Source organism: Sorex fumeus, unplaced genomic scaffold (genome assembly GCF_029834395.1).
Source record: "Sorex fumeus unplaced genomic scaffold, SorFum_2.1 ptg000122l, whole genome shotgun sequence".
Lineage (NCBI taxonomy): Eukaryota > Metazoa > Chordata > Mammalia > Eulipotyphla > Soricidae > Sorex > Sorex fumeus.
In genome coordinates, this window is record NW_026606179.1 from 28833334 (window position 1) to 28856474 (window position 23141).

The 23141-nt window shown below is 41.3% G+C and overlaps 1 protein-coding gene across 1 annotated transcript; it reads right to left on the reverse strand.

Annotated features, from left to right (window-relative positions):
- Positions 1 to 2373: 2373 nt before the first annotated feature.
- DNAJA2 (DnaJ heat shock protein family (Hsp40) member A2) lies at positions 2374 to 19962 on the reverse strand. The gene is made up of 9 exons (XM_056136415.1): positions 19748 to 19962; positions 18143 to 18202; positions 17225 to 17448; positions 12914 to 12994; positions 12560 to 12693; positions 10767 to 10963; positions 5290 to 5434; positions 5015 to 5142; positions 2374 to 4150 (listed from the first exon to the last, which is right to left on the reverse strand). The coding sequence occupies exons 1-9, from the start codon at positions 19823 to 19825 to the stop codon at positions 3959 to 3961; spliced, it is 1239 nt and encodes a 412-aa protein (XP_055992390.1). The 5' UTR covers positions 19826 to 19962; the 3' UTR covers positions 2374 to 3958.
- Between the last annotated feature and the right edge of the window lie 3179 nt (positions 19963 to 23141).

Here is a 23141-nt window from a genome sequence, read left to right on the forward strand (position 1 = left end):
ACTATAAAAACCAGCTCCCGGAACCGCGCGACCGCATTTGCGGCTGCGCGACATCTTATATTATGACATCTTATTATTTCATTCCTACTTTGGACAAACTGGCAGGGTACCAAATGTAACCTGCCCACACGGCAGAGTCTGGCAAACTCCCCATGGCGTACCCAATATGCCAAATACCAGTAACAATGATGGGTCTCATTCTCCTAAAGAGCCTTGAATATAGCACTTTCTTAAAAATCTCAGGGCTAGGATGAAGGAGACGTTACTGGGGCCTGCTCAAGGCCATCGACGAATAACAGAATGGTTGTGATTCGTGATAGTTCTTAAATCAGAGGCAGAGAGACAGTGTAGGGGAGTAAGAGCAGCTGCATTGCATGCTGTCCTGGGTTCAATTTCTGGCATTCCATGTGGTTCCCCAAGCACTGAGCACAGCCAGGAGTGATTCCCGAGTTCAGAGCCAGGAGTAACCCCTGAGCATCACCCTCAAACAAAAATGTCATTTAGAAGGGCTGGGGAGATGGCTCATGCTTCGTACACAGGTCCGTCTGGGCTCAAATACCTGGCACAGGGTCACCTGAGCTTAGGTAGAAGGTATGTTGGTCGAAAGGAATGCAGATAGAGAACAATAATGCAACTATATTACAAGCGTAAGAAATAATCTCACAGAAGTGACGACCAGAATAATTTGGAAACATTTAGAAAATTAAAAGAAGCTAGAAGCACAACAGGTAAGTGCTTGCTTTGCATGCTGCCTGTTTGGGTCTCAGCACCAGTGACCTCTGAGCAGAACCAGGAGTAAGCCCTAAACATAACTGCATATGGCCTAAACCTCACCCTTTCCACCCTCTGCTTCCCCACAAAAGGTTGAATACATGGTTTACATATGGGAGATCCAGCCAGGTTCAATGCCAGGCGTCACCACATGGTCCCCTGAATACCATCAGGAGTGGACAGTAATGAACAGAACAGGAAGTAGACCCTAATCACTATATGACTCCAAACAAACCCCTAGCACTGTAGTTAGTAGCTAATAGTTTTCTGTAGGAGTATGGTTATAAAACTATGTTTGGGGCCACACCCAGCAGTGCTCATGGATTATTTGTGGCGTGACTCAGATGATATATGTAGCTGGGAACGGAACCCAACAGCACATGCAAGGAAAGTACCCTACCTGCGGCACTATTTTTTTGTCCCCACTTAAAAAACTTGTATACTGCTTTACATATATACTGGGAGAATTGTAAGTCAGTGAGAACAAGGTTTCTCAACATTTCACTGAAATAACATTCATTCATAACATGCAAGTCAGACTGCCAAAAGCTTGTATACAACAGCTTTAGAGTTATGCTCTGGCATTTGAAATGAAAAATATTGTGATAGAACGCTTGGTTTTTGTTCCTGGCTCCTGCCATAGGAACTCCTAAATTCACTAAAATTTGAAGAATGTTCTGAGAGGGTTATCTTTTTTTCTCTCACAACTCAAGTGCTCAATAACTCTCAACGATGAGTTTATGTTAGAAGGTAGCAACTTTTGAAAGATTGAAAAGAGGAACCAAGGATGTAATTAGAAGGTTGGAACTTTCCAACACACTTCCGGATCTCCAGGAAGGAGAGGGGTTAAAATTAAATTTGACAAGTTATGTGTCCCTTTGCCCCACCACCTTCATCTTTTTCATTTGGCTCTTAAATATCTCTTAAAATTTATACTCAGGGGTTACTGAAGCCACTTTAGGTGGCTCTTGGCTCCAGCCGTGCTTGGTCCCTAACATACTGACAGTTGCTATCCTCCACTCACTAGAAAAACTTACGTGTTAGTGACACTGCTAACCAAGACAAACGTAAAATGAATACATCACAAAAAATCAGTTATGATTCTATCTAGGCAACATCTAGCAATGGCTCAAGGACTACATAGTTGTGGGGATCATACTTGTGCCTCCTTGCATGCAAAAAGCATGTGATTTCTCCAGCCTACTGACGGATTACATTTTATATAAAATATTTAGGAAACAAATCCATAAAAAAAACTACTGAGAACAACAGAAACTGGAGGAGAGAAACGAAAAGCAAATGCTAGGTTTGAGGTTTCTTTCCTGGAATGAAAATATTCTGGCTTAGTGACTCCCAAATCGATTGATTATACTTTAGATACTTAACTGTACACCTTCTTAAATGGATAGCTATAATGGCATATATTAGTTATAAAAATTATCTGCACTGGTGATACTAGAAGTTTATTCACTGGACAGGTGCTCTACAAAGTAGAACAAGCAGACTACAAAAAGCATTAAGTTATAACCAAGTTTTATTCCAGTTCCACATGGTTTTGTTATAGTAAACAAACCAGAATGAAAGGACTACACTGAAGAGCTCTAATATTTTATAAACCTTTATTGGAAAGGCTACAAACTTTATATTGCCACTGCAGTTCTTAAACACTTAAAGTGGTTGTGGGGAAGTAACCTCAGATACAAAACTACTATGCTGTTGAATCTTGCCCAGGCTGGTTGTAAATTTTGTACAATGGAGGTAGAGTGGATAGGGCAATAATTTAAATCTCACAGGCCTTGATTAATGCCAATTTTTTTTCAGGTTCTAATCAACCTAGAAATAAATCACAAATATTATAATTGGGTTCAGGGCTGGCATAATACATTTAAAATTGTTTTCAGTTTTCCCCCATTTGTTTCTTTTGTAAATGTAAAATGTCCAACTGAGGTCTCTTTTCCTTAAAAGTATGTTCTAAAAATATTTACTACGGGAATGAAAAGAATAATTAGAAGACAGAAAGAACACAGTATCTTTTTCATAGTAGTTTTACCTGATTTTTCTCATACCAGCCTAAGAGATACTTTTCTATAAAATGTTGTAACTAACACTTCCCCCAATCTCGAATATTCAATTTAATGGAGACAGCACACCTTTAACTTAACATTTGACCAAAAAAAAAAAAAAAAGAAGAAAAGCATTTTAACAGGATCTATGCAGACATGGTTCTAATATTTGCTGTTACTTTATTTTTAAAAAGTGGTGGTAGGGAGATACAGAGGTTAGGTTCTTCTGGCTCCAATCCTGAGAATCATACGTATGAGTTACATTAACTCAGTTGTCCTTGAGTCTATAAAGCATCAATTGAAGCCAATAAAAGCTTGTTTCTACCAACATACCAAACTTTCTTTTGCCTTTTAAAACTGTAAAATGGGCATAAGCTTCAGGCCAATGGGTTTGTGAGGGTTGTTTAAAAGAACCAGCACTAAGGATATATTATCCAGTTTAAGGATATACTTTACAGTTCAAAATATCTTCTTCCTTCTAAAAATGTGACACAAATAATTTACACCACTTCCTTTTATTATCAAGTTTCAGAAACCTTTCACAAGATGGTTTAAAAAAAAGGGGGGGGGGGAAGAGAAGGAAAAGTCCCAAAACTTACAACCACAGCTAATGTTATTTATTCCATTGTTCCCAGTCAGATCAAAACCCACTGTGCAAAAGCCCATTTTTCCATGCATCTAAATGATAGATACAGGTTATGAAATTCTTTATTCTATTTGTAGCAGCTTATGCAGGTGCAGCCAAACACAAAGCTTCAGGACAAATTGTACACAAACTTTACAATGTGGGATTTGAAATTAAAATATGAAACATAAAATCTACACAAAACTGAAAAAAAAAATCAACAGGTATCAGGACTGCAACCTATATATAATCAAATGTGAAAGGGAGTCTTGTTTCCTTTCAAGTGCTTTATTCTGCTACAGAATAGTCAAAATGAAGATGGTAAAGCTTTGTGGTTAGTTTAAATTATACACTCTGTAGATACTATACCAATTTTAAAAGTTACACATAGACCAACAGATGTCCATCAGTTCATCTGAATTGACCGGACACTCCAGCTGGGCCGCTGAAAACAAATCAGGCAAACGTGGAAAGAAAATCCACCTGTGCAATTTGCAGTTTACTGATGGGCACATTGCACTCCTGGTCCATGATGGCTGCTGCTTTCTTCATCAGAGCTATCATTATATGCTTCACGCCTCTGACCACCTCCTGAGCCCCTAGTGCTATCAAATTCCTGAAGCTCTACCTCCTCTGTTTCTCCAATTATGTTTGGAACTTCTGGTCTAGATGGCAGAAGATCTTCTAGTTCCTTCATTAAAACAAATAAAATAAGGTTACATCTTAAATGCAAGGAGAATGTTAAAATGCACTTAATTTTGTACCAAGTCAGAACCGACAAACTGATAACCCATCAAATCTACAGCTGTCATTTGGTTACTCATCTTGATTTTAGAAATTAAAACAAAAACCCTGAACTAGTTGTGAACATTATTTATTTATTTATTTTTGGGTCACAACCGGCAATTCTCAGGAATTACCCCTGGCAATGCTCAGGGGACCATATGGGATGCTGGGAATTGAACCCGGGTCAGCCACGTGCAAGGCAAATGCTGTACCCTCTGTGCTATCGCTCCAGCCCACCTGTGAATTTAAACATTGAAAAATTTCCAAACAGACATTTCTCCCTATGTGAAACAACCAGCAGATGCTATGCTGGGGATTGCCCTCTTTAGGTGAAGGATCTGATTTCCAGGGAGCTCCAATCTTTTCATCACTTTAGACAGGATTGGTTTTACAACTTATTTCCATTTGGCCCCATAAATATTTATAACTAGCAATCCTTGCTTCCAGGAGAGCTTACAAGGCAAAATTTTCAGAAGTCTAACCTTAAAAACTGTGATATGTCAACACCATGTTTTTTTGTTGTTTTGTTTTGCTTTTGGGGTCACAACCCGCGATGCACAGAGATTACTCCTGGCTTTGCATTCAGGAATTACCCCTGGCGGTGCACAGGGAACCATATGGGATGCTGGGAATCGGACCCGGGTCGGCCATGTGCAAGGCAAACGCACTACCCGCTGTGCTATTGCTCCAGCCCCAAAAACTGACACTATGTTTCTTAAATGTAACAGTTTAAAAAAAAAATTAATGCTTAAATTTGAAGAATACTTACAGAAAGTTTGTCTGGGTTGATCCAGTTGTTTTCAGGAAACTGCACATCAAATTTTATGTAAAGATCACCTTTTTCAAAAGGATTACGGTATTGTGGCATACCTTCAGCTCGAACTACACGAACACATCCTATTATTTTAGCAAGTAAAATGGAAATTTAAAACTTTACCCAAGGTGTTTAGGAATATCAAGTCACCATAAAAAACAACAAATCATAAAACCAACCTACAAACAAAATCATACAGAATCCTGGATCAAACAAAAATCAAGATTTACCTGGTTCAATTACTTTGCCAGGAGGGTATTTTACCACAATTTGACGTCCATCAAGGTGTTTAAATGTGAACTGAAACCCACACAGTGCTTCAACAAGTCCTATCTTATATGTCATGTGCAAATCATTCCCATCTCTCTGGAACACCTACAGAGCACAAAGAAACATTAAAAAAAAAAAAATCATGATTTAATACTTGTGCTATGTTCCCTGAATCAGATTATTCAAACTGGAAAAACGAAAGTGAGTCATAAGGCACAGCAGATGCACTGAAAATAGAACCAGACATATTCTATAATCATGGCCCATTTCCTGATCCCACACCACTGAGCAAAAAGGTGTTCTAGGCCCAAAGGAATTCTGTAGAACAGGTTCACTTTGTGGTGCTCCTTAGGCATAATCCTAACAGAGAAAGAGGGGGGATACAAGTTCAACATAACAAAGTCAACCAGTAGTGCTCAGCCAAGAAAACCAAGAGGGTTTAATCCAATGCTAATTTAAACATACACAAACAAGATCTCTCACCTAAATTGAGAATCTACTTTAAATGGATATAAGTCAAATAGTAGCACTGTTCTCCCATTCGTTGTTCATCAATTTGTTTGAGGGGCCCAGTAACGTCTCCATTGTGAAACTTGTTGTTACTGTGTCTGGCTATCGAATATTTCACGGGTAGCTTGCCACACTCTCAAAACTTTGCCGGGCTCTCCAAGAGGGGCAGAGGAATCGAACCTGGGCCGACCAGGTTGCCCACAGGTTGGCCACATGCAAGGCAAACACCCTACCTGCTGTGCTATCGCTCCAGCCCATGATAAATGCTAAAACTGTCTTATTCCATTACAGCATAATCTTCTGGACTAGACCAGTGGTTGGTTTCTGTATGTGCAAATAGGTTACAATTACTGGGTGACATAAGCAAAAATAATTCAAAGAAAATGTTTGTGAGCTTTCAAAATGTATAGGTATATGGCTGAACCTGGTTCAATCATTGTACTACATATAGGTGGATTCATGAATGAGTAGACCCTGAGAACTACCACATGTGATCTAACAATGCCTATGCCCAAACAAAAACACACAAAAGATGAAACTAAACAGCAGTCATTTATATTTTCCTCCCAGTGTAAATCTTTTTTCCCTCCTATGTTTTTGGGCCATACACAGTGATACCCAAGAGTTACCTCCTGACTCTGCACGCAGGAATTACTACTAGCCACGCCGGGGGACCATATGGGATGCCAGAGACCAAACCAGGGTCTGCTGTGTGCAAAGCAAGTGCCCTACCCACTGTAGTATCACTTCAGCCCCTGTAAATTTCTTTTCTAAAGAATAATCCTGGCTGATTCATTTAGAGTAAGACAGAAATCTGAAGATAAATTCTTTCCCTAAACCATTATCTTGATCACTAGTCCTAGAACCACAATCTCAGCAGCACCAAGGAACTAGTTAGGAATACACAAAGTTGTCATCGATCCACTGAATGTTACCTATATGTTTATTCAAGTGTTCCTCACACCGGATGGAAAAATTAAACAAAGTTTAATGCAATACTTTCCACTGCTTCAAACTTTAAAATGCCAGTGTTTCTGAACATCTCACACTATCATTGTTCCAAACCCCCTGTTCCTTTGATTAAAGTTATAATAGAACGAGCAAGAAAGGATACCAGATTCTTCAATAAGAAAGCTCAACCTGAAGAAACTCCAGTAAAAATGAGTCATTTTTGACAAGGGGTGGGGGAGTGGGTAGGCCAGATAATTTGATGTACGGCAGGGGAAAAAACTGGCGGGGAGAAAGAGTAGTTATATGTGAAAGGTAGGTTATTTGTGATTCACAGAAAATAAACATTAATAGTCATTTTCTTTGTGTGTGTGTGGCGGGGGGGGGGGGGGGGGGGGGGCTCTTGGGGCCAACCCAGCAATGTGCAGGGCTTTTTCTTGATTCTGCACTCTGGTATTACTTCTGTGGGATCAAACTTCAAGGGATCAAACCTGAGTGGGCCGTGTGCAAGGCAAACACCTTACCCACTGTACTATTGCTCTGGCCCCAAGAATAGTAATCTTTCTTTTTTATTCTTGGGCCTTTATCCCGTGGTACTTGGGGTTACTCCTGGCTATGTGTGGGGAATGCTCCCACTGATGCTAAAAGGACTATGCAGTGCCAGGGATTAAATCCATGCTTCCTCTATGCAAAGCATGTGCTCAGTAGTTCACTGAGCCAACTCTCCGACCCAGTTGAGGTAACTTTTTAAAATCAAGGGAAAGAACCAGAGATAAAAATACTTAAAACTCAAAATAATGTCTGAGGGTGGGAGAGACATGCTAAAAGTGGTCTATAGACCAAACATGACTGCCACTCAATGCCTCTCTGGCAAAACACAGCACCCAAAAGAAGAGAGAGAGAACAGGGAGGAATGCCCTGCCACAGCGGCAGGGTGGGACGGGGGGGGGGGGGGGGGGGGAGGATGGGGGGTCGGAGGGATGATAGGACCCGTGGTGGGGGAGGATGGGCACTGGTGGAAGGATGGGTACTTGATCATTGTATAACTGAAACCCAAGCACAAAAATTTGTGAGTCTATAAGTATACTTCATGGTGTTTCACTAATAAAAAAAAATGATAAATAAAAAAAAAATAATGTCTGAAAAGTCAAATACAGTATGCAAAGGAGGAATTAACATTATCAGATACTGCAGTTTTCAGCTGTATTAAATGTACTACAGTATCAAGAACACCCAAATACACATCTGTACCGAAAGATCAATATACATGAAATAACATGCAACAAACAATTTACTAATAAAACAAAAATGGTAAAACTGTTGGCCTCTTACAAGATAACTTCTTTCTTCTATTTTCTTTTCTTTTTCATTGTTTTGGGCCACATTCAGTAGTACTTAGGGTTTATTCCTGGTGGAGCTTGAGGGACAAGGGACTGAATCAGAGTTGGCCACAGGCAAGGTCAAGTGCCTTTAAAACCTTATGCTACTTCTCTGGTCCCTTTTTTGGTTTGTCTTTTCGGGACACATGCGGCTGTACTCAGGGCATCAAACCCGGGCTAGCTACCTGCAAGGTAAGCACCTTTCCCGCTGAACTCTCTAGCTCCTTTACTTGAAAATTGTTTTCTCATTAGGCACTGTGACTTAAAATATTATTATCATTAGTGCTTTAGGTAAACATACTGCTATACCACAGGCACCATCTGAGTATTCCCCAACTACTGTCTCTATAATCCCTCTCACCAGCACCTGAATTTCTACTTTACAAAACCAGTTATACCTGCTTTCTGTTCAATGTGCCCACACAATTCCTCAGCTGCCAAAAATTTTAAGTCACTTACTGACAACACTTCTTCACATACAACAACATAAAGCAGATTATTCACTATCTCATTTGATTCTACAAAATGCTTATAAGAAAGGACTGTTCTTCCTTTTAATAAGAAAAGTACAAGAAGACAAGAGTTAATATACTGGAATACATAATTGCCTTATCTCCAAGTCCAGTAACCTGTACTTTAAAAATTCATATTCATTATGTAACATTAAAGACTAAACTTAAGAGGTTAAAACCAGGTTTGATCAGTCTTACATGCCCAAAACTACAAATCCACGATGACTACTCCAAATTAAGCATTAAATTCCTCACTACATCCTCATTACTATACTTTTAAGTATAGTAATATACTTAAATTGCTTAATATACGGCCTCAAATTTTATTTCATAAACTGCTCTCAAATTATTTCACATATACATCAATAACCACATGCTGTTTGTATCTTATAATACTGTCTACTCTATACCCAAGCAGTCAAGTATCTCAATTACTTAACTGCCTCTTTATGCCTTATGTGGTGGTGTGCATGAAGTAGCGAACAAATTATGAATTAAAAGAATCTTGTAAAAGAATTAAAAATACTGCAACCTACCAGAAGCTAAAGCAAATTCTAGAAAATATTCTCTATTTTTGATCTCTGGGCCATACTCAGAGGTACTCATGGCTTACTCCTGCTCTGCCCTCAGATATCACTCCTGGGGATGATGCCAAGGATTGAATCCATGTTGGCCCTGTGCAAGGCAAGAGCCTTACCCACTGTATTATCTCTGTGCTGCTGAAAACACTATTTTAAATAGCCCAATAGTCTTGCTATTTATAAGTTTGGCAGTGTCTGCAAAGGATCAATTTTATAGCTTTTCTGAATTAAGAAATGTCACTGTTATAACCTAAATAAGGCTAGTGTAATAGAGTACAACCTAGAAAGATAATGAATATAATCAAATTTCCAGAATGTGCATTTCAATATGGCTTTGCTTCTTGAGCGCACTAGACTGTACTCTCTATTCTAATTTCTATGCTAAAGCCAGCAGAGTATGCTTTAATTACCCTCTGTGCAGTAAACAAAAGCCTTAGATTCAAAAAGCTCAAATGGTAAGTTCAAAAACTCAGCTCTGATAGACAGTCTAGTTATTGTGGCTAGCCTCAGTTTTATTTGATGTGTCATGTTTAAAAACAGATGGAGAGAAAATTCTGAAGCAAGTGATTTTGAACAACTTTATACCCTTATATAGGGTGTGCATGTGCGTGTCTAAAAGACCCAACCTCAGATAGAAGGTGGAATGGACCAACTTGTGACTCTGAAGATTTATGGTAGCACTCCCTTTCTCACATCTGCTTCATCTAGTTCTCAATAAGAATAGTAAACAGACTTTCAAAGGAAATTTTGAGTAAATGTGATCAAGTATGAAGCCAGAACAATCTGTCAAATTATCCTACCTCCAAATGCTTCTATAGTCAATAATTTGGGTGATCACTAAATTATCACTAGCTCTAGATATAACTGCATGCCTTACATATAGGATACACAGTAATCACATGTGGGATCCACAAGATTACACATGGATCTTCCCAAGATCCAAGGACCTTATCAAGATCCACAGCAGTACCGTCAAAAAGAAAGTGAAGTGGTATAACCAAAATTACTTACATTAGACATGTGGTTTTCAACCACTCTATGTAAAAAGACTGAACACTGCACCACGTTAAACTGTTTCCTTTTGCTTTGTACACAAAACAGACATAATACATATTGGAATTTTAAATAAACCTGTGAAATCTTTCAAGAAGCAGTATGTAGAATAAATCAACAGCAGCACTGATGAGTAGAGCCCCGTTTACTCACCACCAATCAAGAGGAGTTTCACAGTGAAAAATAGGTTGCTTTAGATCTGGTCCATGAAACAAAAGGCATCAGATTACAGTGCTAGTCAAGTGGCCCAGCTGGAACCAAAATTTATGCCTTCTACAGTGCTGCTGACTATACCTGTCTTGCTGGTTTCCTAAACAAGTCAGGTCTTAAGAACTCAGTCTAACCACTTAAAACTTTTCTTCTATGTTCAGTGTTGCTCAAGGGAACCCAAACAGATCAAACCTGTATCATGTACAACCCACTTCTAAACAAAAATAAACAAAAAGGAAGTTACCTCATGCTCCTTTTCCTGAAGCAAAAGAACAATGTCTCCTGGTTCCACTCCTGGGGCCTGGTCTGCCTCCCCAGTAAACGTAATTCTCTGTCCATGTTTCATGCCTTTGTCTACATGAACTTCAAGAATCTTGACTTCTTTAATCACCTTCTTCCCTTCACATTTTTTACAACGGTCTTTTTCATTAATTACCTCTCCTGGAAAAAGAGGTCATTAAATTTCTAGTGCACCATACATACATGCACACACACTCATCCCTAAACAGTATGAGTGCTAAATAAAGCCTTTATTAAATAAAATTTTAAGCTTTAAAAAAATTGCTATTGAAAGTCTAAATCATCATCCTGGTTACCTTAAGGGCCCAGTTACCTGATCTCTTGGTTCCTGACTCTACTCCCTAAAATTAAGACTAAGCCTAATGATCAAGAAAATAAAAGAAGTCAGATGCTAGAATTTCCACAGATGAAAAATGTCACTTAAGGACGAATAGAGATGGTCCAAATAAATATCCTTGGGCCTGAGATAACTTAAATGGCAAGTTCCATCCATTCCCCACTCATGCTACTTGAATCAATGGGTCTTGAATCAGCAGGTGATCTAAGACTGAACACTGCTGAGTTTGGGCAATACATCACTGTCTGACCAATAAACCATCAGGCCCACAGAGCTAGGCTGAGGATGGCAGGAAATTGTCCCTAGGTACTGCTTGGGAGAGCAATTCCTATCCCTAATTAAAGAGCCCTTGTGAGTCATTAATACACGGTATAGTGCAGAGCCCTGAACACATATATTCCATGCTTAGGATATCCTAATTTCTTTTCTATGTATTCTTCTAAAACATTTGATAAGTCATATAATAAAGTATAAAGTTATACAAAATACATAGTGATAAAAAAAGCACTGATTTCCAAAAGCTGAAATTAGCATACTTTAATGCTTAAGATGACATATATAATGGACTTCAGGGACGGTTAAGAAAACTACTTTGGCCAAATGTGTCCTGCAAAACACCAGTTCCTCAAAATGATAACACGTAAGAGAAAATTTTTTAACTCTAGCTTCTAGGTAGTGTCTATTGTCAGCAACACTATTTAATAAGGTAAAAAGCAGTTAGACACTCCAGAAGGGAGAAGTAGAATAAGCAGCCTTTCCTTATTCCATCTCTTCTAGGAGCAATATTAAATAGGATACTCAAACTGCACTGTCCCACATGCTAGCTATTAAATATCTAAAAATCAGTTTCTAAGTCATATTAACCACATTTCAAGTAATCAGTAGTTAGAGATGGCTCAGTGGCTATCAACCAAGCATACATAACAGATCTTTTCTCACTGCAAATAACTCATTAGGACTGTGCTAGAAAAACCGTTGGCAAAAATAAAGCACACAGGTGACATTGAACAAACCTACTTTCCAAGTACTATTTAATTAGAAGTCATATTTACATATTATTTACATATTATCTGTGATGAAGTATTAAACGGTAGAGGTTGGAAGTTTCTGAAAACACGCAGGACACAAACAGAACGATGCTCTTCTGTTAAAGAGCTTTACTCGCTATTCTTAAAGTTAACAAATGTTATGGTAAAATCCACCCACTCTTAAGTTAATTTGTTGTCACCTTCACCAAGTTAACCTATGCATAAGTATATCATTACTTTCACATTTTTCTTTCAGAACTGGCATATTTTCTTTAGTGATGAATCTATTACACATTGAAAAATAGTAAGCACCTCTACTTTATGAAATTCTAGTTCATTCCAACATAAAATCAAATGTACTGGCATGAATACCTTCTCCATTACAGTCAGAACACACAGACTGCATCTGTTGTACCATTCCTGGAGCCAGCTGTCTGATCATGATGCGTACACCTCGACCCCGACAAGCACTACACTTCTGCACAGCTCCAGACTTTCCGCCTTGGCTAAAGCAAGCAAAAGCAGAAATTAAATTTGCCCATGGACAATTCCAAAAGAAAATAAATTATGCATTTCACCTTTACCTTCAATCCCAATGAATGTTATTTCAACATATCCTATACTGAGCAGTTTAAAATTTTTAAGTTTTGAAACAGTTTTTATTTGGTACTCGTACCACTAAAACAACAAATAAAATTAGCTGCATAAACTAGAACATCCACTTACCCATTGCATGCACTACAGAGTACATTCTTGCTAAGTTGTAGTTTGGTTGTCTTGCCATTATACAGATCTTCTAAAGATACTCTGGGGAGAACAGAATAGATTCAATCAAATTTTGCGATGTCTTCTTAAATAACAAGATAAAAATAATTGCTGAAATAGCAATTTCCACTTTTACCGTATGTCCCTCACCCCTCCTTTTTATTTTGTGGGCCAGCGATGCTCAGGGGTTTACTCCTGGCTCTGCATTCAGGAGTTAACTCCAGGTCAGCCACATACAAAGAAATCACCCTTCCTGCTGTACTATCTCTCCAGGCCCTCCATTAACACGCTTATTTAAATTTAAATTTACAGAAGTTTTTTGGCTTGTTTTTGGGCAGACACCCAGCAGTGCTGCGTAGGAGTTACTATTGGCTCTGCACTCAGGAATCACTTCTGGGGGGCTCAGGGAATCATACCTGATGCTGAGGTTGGTGATATGCAAGGCAAATGCCCTTACCCGCTCAACTATCTCTCCAGCCCCAAATCAACAGTAGTTTTAGTGCAAAGCTCTAATTAGTAAACGTTATCATAATGTGCAGTATACAATGTTCAAAATCAAAACCTACTGGATTAGTCAAGTGTTTTATTGTGCTGCATTTCTGAATATATGATAAATTGCAGAGGGCTAGGGATATTGCTCAAGTAGTCAAATACACTGACTTGTATGTGCAGACCCTGGTATGATACTCCCAGCACTGCACTATATGGCCCCTATCCAATAAAAAATAAAAACTGTCAAGTGCACAAACTCAGGCATTCAAACTCTCAGGCATGAGAAGTCTTTCACCTAATCTAACCCTTACAACCTAATCTAATTCTGAAAGAGAGATAAAATTATCATCACTAATTTTACACAACAGGAAAAGGTGATCCTGACCAAGATCCTGACATAAGCAGTCTGACTCAAGCCATGCCCTAACCCTTCAAAACAATACAGAAAGGTCAGTTATTACAACTCAAATTGACTACTTCTTAAAAAAGAAAAAATTAAGTGGCTCTATCTATAAATTGAGAGGAGAAACAGGTGCTAAACAGATTCCTGAGTTTTAGAGGTTTTATTTTTTAGAATACTGTGTATCTGAATAAACACAAAGATTTAAAAAATATGTACCTGAGGGCTTGAAAGATAGTATAGTACATAGTGAGCTTGCCTTACAAGTGGCCCACCCAGGTTCAATCCCTGGTACCACAGATAGTTCCCAGTAACACTAGAAGTGGTCCAAAAACCAAACCAAACCAAACCAAACAAAAAATCACAGCATAGTATTAGAATTGGAAGACCATTTCCAAACTTTGTCAATAAAATGAATGTACAGCAAAAAAAAAAAAAAAAAAAAATCCTCAAAATACTATAAATCAAGATCTGGCAACAATGAATTTGGTTTTACCCTTTTAACTGCATTTCAAAATTTCTTAAGATTCACTTTAACAGAAAAACATATAGCCAACAAATTTCAAATACTGGAACATGGACAATTTAACTGGATTTGAAAATACTTGATTTCATCGGTTTTTGTTTTTGTTTTTTTTTTTGGTGTCAGGGATTGAACCTAAAGCATCACATACGCAAAGCAAGTGCTCTACCACTGAGCCATATCCCCTAGTCTGTACCTGTCTTTTATTATAAGTTCTTATGGAAAACTCTAACCAAATGATAAACATGATTTTTGCCCCTTTACACATTTAGTCACAATCAGTATGTAAAACCACCAAAAGTCCAGAAAATGTTCAACAAATATGGATAAAGAAAAATATGGGTAATGATCTGGCACAGCTGGCACTCTCTAGCACTTGGGCTAAATAGGCTCAATTCTCCATTCCACAAAGCAATTTAACAGTATTATTAGCCTCAACACACTGGGAATCTGCCAAGAGAGACAAAGCATATGTAAAAAAAGCATTACTTATAAAGAACAAAACCTGGCAATAGGCAACTGAAAAAGTGACTAAATATACCATACACTGAAATGTAACTCAAATGAAATGTTACTGTAACCCGAAAATTTGAAGCAATGTTAAAACAACAAAAAACAGAACTGCATTTACTATACACTATGAATTAAAGTTTGTAAGTCTCCCAACTGGTGCGGGGAGGGTAGGGGGAAACAACACGGATGGACCCCAGCACGGAGTTATACACCTAGTGCTCCTTGGCCAGGGAAATCTGCTTAGTGTCAGTGCAGGGGATCTAACTCAGGGACCTCAAAAATGCTAGGCATGAGGCCAGGCAGTACAGTGGGTAGGGTGCTTGTTTCGCATGCGGCCAGCCAACCGAAGTTTGGTCTCCGGCAATCCATATAGTTCCCAAACCTTCAGGAGTGACCCCTGAGCAGTGCCAGGAGCATGCTCTGAGAACTGCCTGTCAGGTGTGGCCCAAAACCAAAACATAATGGGGGGAAGAGGGGACGCCAAGAGATAACTGCAGATAGAAAACTGGTCTTGAATCACATGTGGTTCCCCTCCAAGCTTCTGGTTGTGGTCCAACCCACCCCCTCCAACAAAACAAAACAAAAATGCCCCATGTTTATGCTATTTCCCTGAACCTTGAAAAGGTAAAGGTAAAGGCCCTCCCGTTGATCGTCGATTTGCTCGAGCGGGCCCAGTAACGTCTCCATTGGAGACTTTGTTGTTACTGTGCTTGGCATATCGAATACTCTCAGTAGCTTGCCGGGCTCTCCGAGAGGGACGGAGGAATCGAACTCGGGTCGGCCATGTTGGCCGCTTGTAAGGCGAACGCCCTACCCGAACCAATTTGTTGGGGGTGGGGGTGTAGTGTGAGAGAAAGTAGGGACACTGGTAAAGGGATGAGTATTCAAATATTGTATGGCTGAAATCCAATCTTGAACAACTCTGTAACTATGAATCTAAGATTATTCAATTTAAAAAACGGGGTGGAGTGGGCAAAGGGGTAGTACAGCAGTAGAGTGTCTTGCAGCAGCCAAACTGGGTTCTAGTTCTATGCCTGTAGCCCATATGGTCCCCTAGCTGTCAGGAGTGATCTTAGAGAGCCATAAATACTGTGGGTGTGGCCCCAAACTGAGGTAGCAAGAATGTGTGTGAAGAAGCAGCACACCCACTGCACATGTGGTGTGCTCAGAGGTCACTCCCCATGGCACTCAGAGGAACAATGTGGTGCTGCCAGGCTTCCAATCCCAGGTTCATTTATGAAAACATCTACTCTAGCCCTCTAGCTATCTCACTGATACAAGAATAAACATTTCTAAGGATAATAAAAGGAACTGTAAGAAGAGCATGCATTCCTGATCCTATTCTCAGATCATCTTTATCAGAGGAAAATACAATCAAATTTAAGAACGATATTTAGGAATCAGGGATGATCAGAGAGATGTGGCAGAGCACATGCCTTGCACATGTGAAGCCTGGGATCTATCCCTGGCACCACAAACAAATAAACAACAAAAAAAGTGAGGTTCAAATGGTAGATTATGCTTTAATTCCTCCAATCTAATGTATTAACTACATAATATCTTTAAAATGTACATTTGAGCTTAATTTGCCAGTAAAATTGTTGGGTCATGAAAATGCCATCAAGATGAAAGACCTCACAAAATTTGCAAAGTAAGATAGTTATTTTCATACTCTAGAGGTCTCATGGGCTCACAGTCTAAGATCAAGGTCAGACACCATTCATATGCTGGCAAGTTAATGTCAGGCTTGAAGCCAGCAACCTCAATAGAAACCAATTTAGGAAAGTCCACTGCTGAAGATGAAGTAATGAGTGACTGTAACATGAAAACAAAATAACTGCAAAGTGATGGATAGTACAATGGGTAGGGCATTTGCCTTGCATGAAGATGATCCAGGTTTGATCCTTGTGTAACATATGGTCCCTCCAACACTGCCAGGAGTAATCCCTGAGCATTGCCAGGTATGAGGCAAAAACCAAATACAAACAAAAACAGGTTTAAAAAACAAACAAACAAAAAAAGCCCTGGAAGATCAAGTACCCCAAAGAATTTAAATTATCAGAAACTTATGTAGTAACAAGTCTCAAAAGGATCTAACAAAACCATCTTCCTACCCAATAAAATACCAGCCATATTTTAAGACATGTAACAACATACACATATTCAGATTATCAAATTCAATTTAGTCACCCAACAAGGACCTTTAAGTCAAATGAAATTTTTTCCAATCTAAGAAAATCCACTAAAATCACTACTTAAAAAAAGTCACAATAAAAAAAAAAGAGGTCAGGGATAAAGCTTTAATAGTAGGATTCCATCCTCATCACCAAGAATAAGAACTCACTTGAGTGGATGCATCATGTCTTCTCCTCTTCTTCTGCCGTTTCGACTTCTACTTTGATTGCCCATGAAGCCAAATAATCCCCCACCAAAAATGTGAGAGAAAATGTCATCCATTCCACCTCCTCCGCCACTGCCTTCCCGAAGACCTTGTTCTCCATATCTGTCATATAACTCCCGTTTCTCTGGATTTGATAGTACTTCATATGCAAAGCTTATTTCTTTGAACTGTAATGAAAAAGCAACAAGGAAACTAGCTGCACTTTAGAGGTAAAGACTAATAAAACTCACATAATAGAAATCTTGGTCTAGTACTACAGAGATAGTATAGTAGGAAGGTTCTTGCAGACAGCCCCTGGGGTTGAATCCCAGCAGTCTATAGGTCCTCTGAGCACCGCTAGGAGTGATTCCTGAGCAGAGACAGGAATAAACCTGTTTTACTGAGCACCATAGAGGTAGAGTGTGGCTCAATCTCCCCTACCTCTCCCTAGCAAAACCACTACCACTGCATGGAATGTTAGTACTCCCATTTAACAAAATATTCAAGTTTTGTAAAGGCTTATATCTAAAGCGATGATGTACTTTTCCTCATCGTTTTTAAAAATCTTTCTTACTTATTTTACCAAGAAAGGCAATTGACAGATTCAAACAAACACACTGAAAATGAGGTCCAAATTTCATCATTCAAACTTAAAAATGTGCCTGCCAAGGTGGCAGGCTGGGGGTGGTGGGTGAGAAGTGGATGGGAAGGAACCTGGGAACTCTGGTAGAAAGAAGAAGACACTGGTGGTGGGACTGGTTTTGGAACATAGTATGTCTAACCCAACAACTTTGTAAACATGGTGCTTTAATAAGATTAAAATATAAAAGTTAACCTAACTTTAAAACGAAAACCTCAAAGGTTAAGTTTCAAATAACTTACTTTGTCTCCAGCATTTGGATTCTTATCAGGATGGTATTCCTTGGCTAACTTTCTGTATGCCTTAATAGAAGATTAAAAGAAAAGGGGAGAAAAAAAGTTAGGCACAAAGATCAACTTAAAGACTTCTGAGTGAAAAATATCTTTATCCATCCAGATTGTTTGGCATTTTCCTCCCCCATTCCATATATTTCCTAACTTAATATAACAGAGCGCCCAACTGGCTATTCTCGCAAATACTGATTTCTCAGATACAATGAAAACAACAACAACAACAACAACAACAAAAGCCAGGGCTGGGGCTTAAAATATAATGCTACTTTCAGCACCATCACGTCTGTAGCTGCCATAAACAGACCAAGAAGACTTCTGTAACTCAGAAATGATGGGTAAGCTTTCAGACTGTTAAGACATGGCCCCAAACAAACCTAAGATGCCTCCTGCCTCGTCTTCACTGTAACATCGAGTTGGGGAAAAAACAAAAAAAAACCCAAAAACCGAAAGCAAGCAAGCGGCTCCTGAAAAAGAGTTTCACCAGCGGCTATTAATCGGGGCCCCAGTTCCCTGGAGTGACTGGTCAACACCTTACTAGGGTGGCCGCGATACGCGGGCACCCCCCACCCCCGACCCGCTCCCGGCACCTTCATTCAGGCCCCGGGTTATATAACACACAGGAGCATTTCCGGTAAGGTAACAGGAAGTCCATTTTACTCTCCAGTCTCGGCGTCCCACTGCCTGCCGGAGCCGCCTCGTTTCTCTCCGCGCACAAACCCGGTCACTCGAACCCTCCCGGAGGATGCTGTGTGTGTGGGTGGGTGGGTGGGCTCAGTCAAATGCCTCGCGGGTGTGCGGGTGTGTGTGTGTGGGGGGGGGGGGATGGGGGGAACCTGCAATCCCGAGCCGAGAGGCTGGCGGTCACCGCCGAGGCGCGATAACGAAGCGGCCGCGGGTTTATTTTTAGTCAGCCTCCGCTCAGGTGCTTGGCCGCGACCCCACGCTTGGGGTGGGGGATCCGGGCCCCGAACGCCCCCATCTCGGCGGCGGCGGCGGCCCCCCAGAACAAAGCTCGCCCGCACGCGAGCCGAGCGAGCGACCTCTGGGCGGCACGCGCGAGGGAGGCGCTCCCGGTGGCCGCGGCGGCTCCCGGGAAACGTCCACAAATGCCCGGCGACGGCGGCGTGGACGCCTCTCTCCTCCCCGGGGTCGGCGGCGCGGGCCGCCTCGGTCCAACCTGTTTTTCCGGGGTGGCGACCTCGGCGCGGGTGGGCCGCGCCACGCTAGGCCCCGGGCGCCCGGCCGCGGGGTGGGGGGTGGGGGTGGGGTGGGAGGCAGGCAAGCAGGAAGGAAGCGTTTTTCGCCTTGTTTGCGCTGCGGTGTTTTTTTTTTTTTTTAAATTTGCGGCATCTGCGGCGGGCGGGGCCGCGGGCCCAAGGTCAGCCGAGGCTGAGTGCGCGACCCCGCGGCCCGGCCACGCCGAAGCCGGCGCCGGCTCGCGGGCCGCCCCCGCCAAAGCGCGGCCTGGACGCACAGGCCCAGGCCCCGCGCCCCTCGCGATCCCGTTCGGCCGGGCCACCCTCTCGCTCGCTCTCTCTCTCTCTCCCCCAATACCTTCTTCAGCTCGTTCTCGCTGGCGCCGGGAGGGACGCCCAGAATGTCGTACAGCTTCGTGTCGGCCACGTTCGCCATGGCGGCCGGCCTGGCAGCGCTGGAGGGCGGGAAGGCGGCGGAGCTGACGGAGCGCGGAGCCGGCCCACAGCGGCGGCGGCGGCGGCGGCGGCGCAGGCCCGAGCAGACAGCGGAGGGGAAGTGGGGGCGGGGCTGAACTTTGACCCGGCGCACGGCGCGCCGTGACGTCGCCGCGTGGGAACCGCCCCCCGAGCGCTCGGCCGCGGCCGTTGGAGGTCGGGCGTGGGGACTGCCGCGCCGTGTGTTGGGCGGGAGCCTTAAGCCGAGCGGTGGAGACGGGCGCTCGCCTGGAAGTCACCTGCCAGGGAGGCTTTCCACGGAGACTGTGCCGAGGGGCCGCGGGGAGGGTCTAGGAGCCCGAGCGATTCTGGTGGGAGAGAAAAATTAGTCCAAGACCTCGATGGAGAGCCCAATTCTGCAAGCTTCTCCATCAATCCCAGATGCTGATGCGGACCCGCCGGTGTCTGGTTCCATTTGGATTTTATTTAGCCTGAGAAACAGGACCCCCTGGGCGTGTTTGCGTATCTCTGGTGTTTTAGATTAGGGAATGAGACAAACAGGCACCCAAAGTATGAGATCCCTTCTGTTCAACCGTTAGCTACCGTTTTACAAATTGTTGTTTCATTAGTCTTCCTACTCTTACAGGTTCGTAAGGGAAAGCATTTCATTCATAAGAACGATGTTTGTATTTAACATGTGACTTCAGTGGGGTGTGCCCGAGAGGTGGTGGAGGTCCCCGGGTCCTCTGCCGTGATGCTGGGGGTGGGGCTCCAGGGTTTTCCCATGATGCTCAAAAGGTGACATACCAAACCCTGTCCACCTGTACTAAACCCAGCTCAACAGACGATGGCTTTTTATGTCACGTGTATTGAAATTAACAACTTCATCTCATTCCTGCTTTTGTTACAGTTGTCTTCTCTTTCACGATTTGTTTATGGCATCTAAACTTTGAATCCAAGGTCACACTTGGCCACCTGGATCATGATATTTTGGGCTTTCTTGATCAATTTAAAATTAACAGCAAAGGTCTAGGTGATTAAAGGTGACCTGTCTGGGTCCAGTTATTTGGAGATTAAAACACATTAAGAAAAAAACTGTTTGCACTTACCTTAATGAGCCAAGATGTTCAGAAGCCTGGATAAGGACATGTTTTGGAGCTGGAGTGATAGTACTGGAGTGATGGTAGGGTGTTTGCCTTGCACGCGGCCAACCCGGGTTTAGTTCCCAGCATCCCATATGGTTCCCTGAGCACCGCCAGGAGTAATTCCTGAGTGATGAGCCAGGAGTGATGCCTGAGCATCGCTGGGTGTGACCCTAAAAAAAAAAAAAGAATAGCCCTTAAGCAGCACTGGTGTGGCCTGAAACCGCAAAATAAAATACAATTATAAATAAAAATGACATAATGAGACTTAAAAAAAAAAGAACGACATGTTTTAGTGGAAGAGTAAGTCATAGTGTGTACCTTGAACTCATCAGCTTATGGAGATGGGAAAAGAATGCATTCTGAACCAGACTCCTGCATGACCTCTCAGAATAGTTGCCTTGTTTGACATTCTATGGAGGGCTTTGAAAGGCCTTTGCCAAGGAGTTTGAAAGTTATTTTGAAAACTGGGGTTTAGTTGGTCTTAAATTATGATGTTCCTTTCCCCTGACTCTTCTCTTTTCCTCAGATCCAACCCCAAATGCTGCTCCCTTATTGAAGTCTTCCTTGATTCTGTAACCAGAAAGCACTGTTTTGAGTGCCCACTATTCCTTTCTTGTGCCCTTTGTGAACAGATCTATGTGCCACTTGAGTGATATTTTTGTGTCTGAACTCTAGTTCCTTTCTTGGGTAGAATTAATTCATCTCGGCCTCCACGGTCTGATTTGAACTCCATAAGGACTGCAACACTCATTATGGTAGGGTTAGATTATGTGTGTTGATAGTTTGACTCTATAAAACAATGTGAACTTAACTTTTCTGAGATGTTTTCCTTTGTACAGAATGGGATTTAATAGCATTTACATAATTGACTTTATTTTTAAAAAACTATTAAAATAGCAAATAGGGGCTGGAGAGATAGTCCAGAAGATTGGGCACTTGTCTTGCACATGGCAGACCCATTTGATCCATGGCACCCTGTATAGTTCCTGTGCATCACTAGGAGTAACTCCTGAGCTACTCCTACCAAACAACAAATAAAGATCTGCAGCACATGCTTCACAATCTGGGGTCCTGGGTTCCTGAGCTGGGGATAGTCTCCCCCCACAAAAAAAGGAAATAAAGAAAAAGTGAATACTTGGAAGCAAATTTAGAATTAGAGCTAATCCCTGAGCTGAGTGTAGTCTCCCAAAAAAGCAAGGGGAAAAAGAAATGGTGGATACATGGAGAAAAATTAGTTTTAGAAGTATCCTAGAAAAATTAGGATTAGAAGATTAATTTGTGTTTTTCACTCATTTGCTTATAGGTTTTCTCTACATATCCATTGTTTTTATTTAAATCCCTAATAGTATCCCCGGCTTTTTCCATTGCCGATTCCAGGCTTTTTTCATGATATATCTCTTCAGATCTCTCTGCTTGCCGATTGCCATGCTCGTTATTTCGCCATCAGTTCCTGCTACACATGAAAAATTTGAAGTGAAACTTTTTTATTGCGGCCTTCATGTTTTCTTTCTGCTTCTAGCATTAAAAGAGAGCAGAACTCTTGTGTTTGTTTCAGTTTTGCTCATTTTTCCATTTTTTCAAAATGAAAAATGTCCTCAGTTCCATTTTAGCGTCTCTTACTGGATTAACTGGGTAAATCCCCACCGTAGCTCTTGTTTTTTGTCTAAGTTAAACCAGTCACCACAGTATATATTTTTATTATTTCCATTTACTTAGTGCATTTTCTCCATTTCTGAGCTTTAGGTGTAGATACCATTGTTGCTTGCTAATTTTGTAAGTAAAAAGTTATTTCTTAGTTCTGTGTAATTCAGCTGACACACACTTGCCTTTCTGTCATATAGTGAGTTCTATTGGTGTGAGCACTGGAACTTTTCAGCTACTAACAGTGTTTTTGAAGTAGTTCTTTTATTTTAGCTCCAAATTTAGCTAATGCCATAAAGAAAACAAGATCTTTATCTCATGTCATGTCTCGGGCACCATAAAATGCTGAGTCACAGTGCATCTGCGGGCAGCTTTCACTAAGTAAATGATTTAAACAGTAAGTTCAGATTTCTGCTAGGCTTATATGATTTAATTCCTTTTAATTTGTCATACTTGGTAGTACCTGCATGAGGTTGATAACAGGTGAGAGAGGGGCCTGAGTAAGGACTTTAGAGAGGGTATGTTGGACTA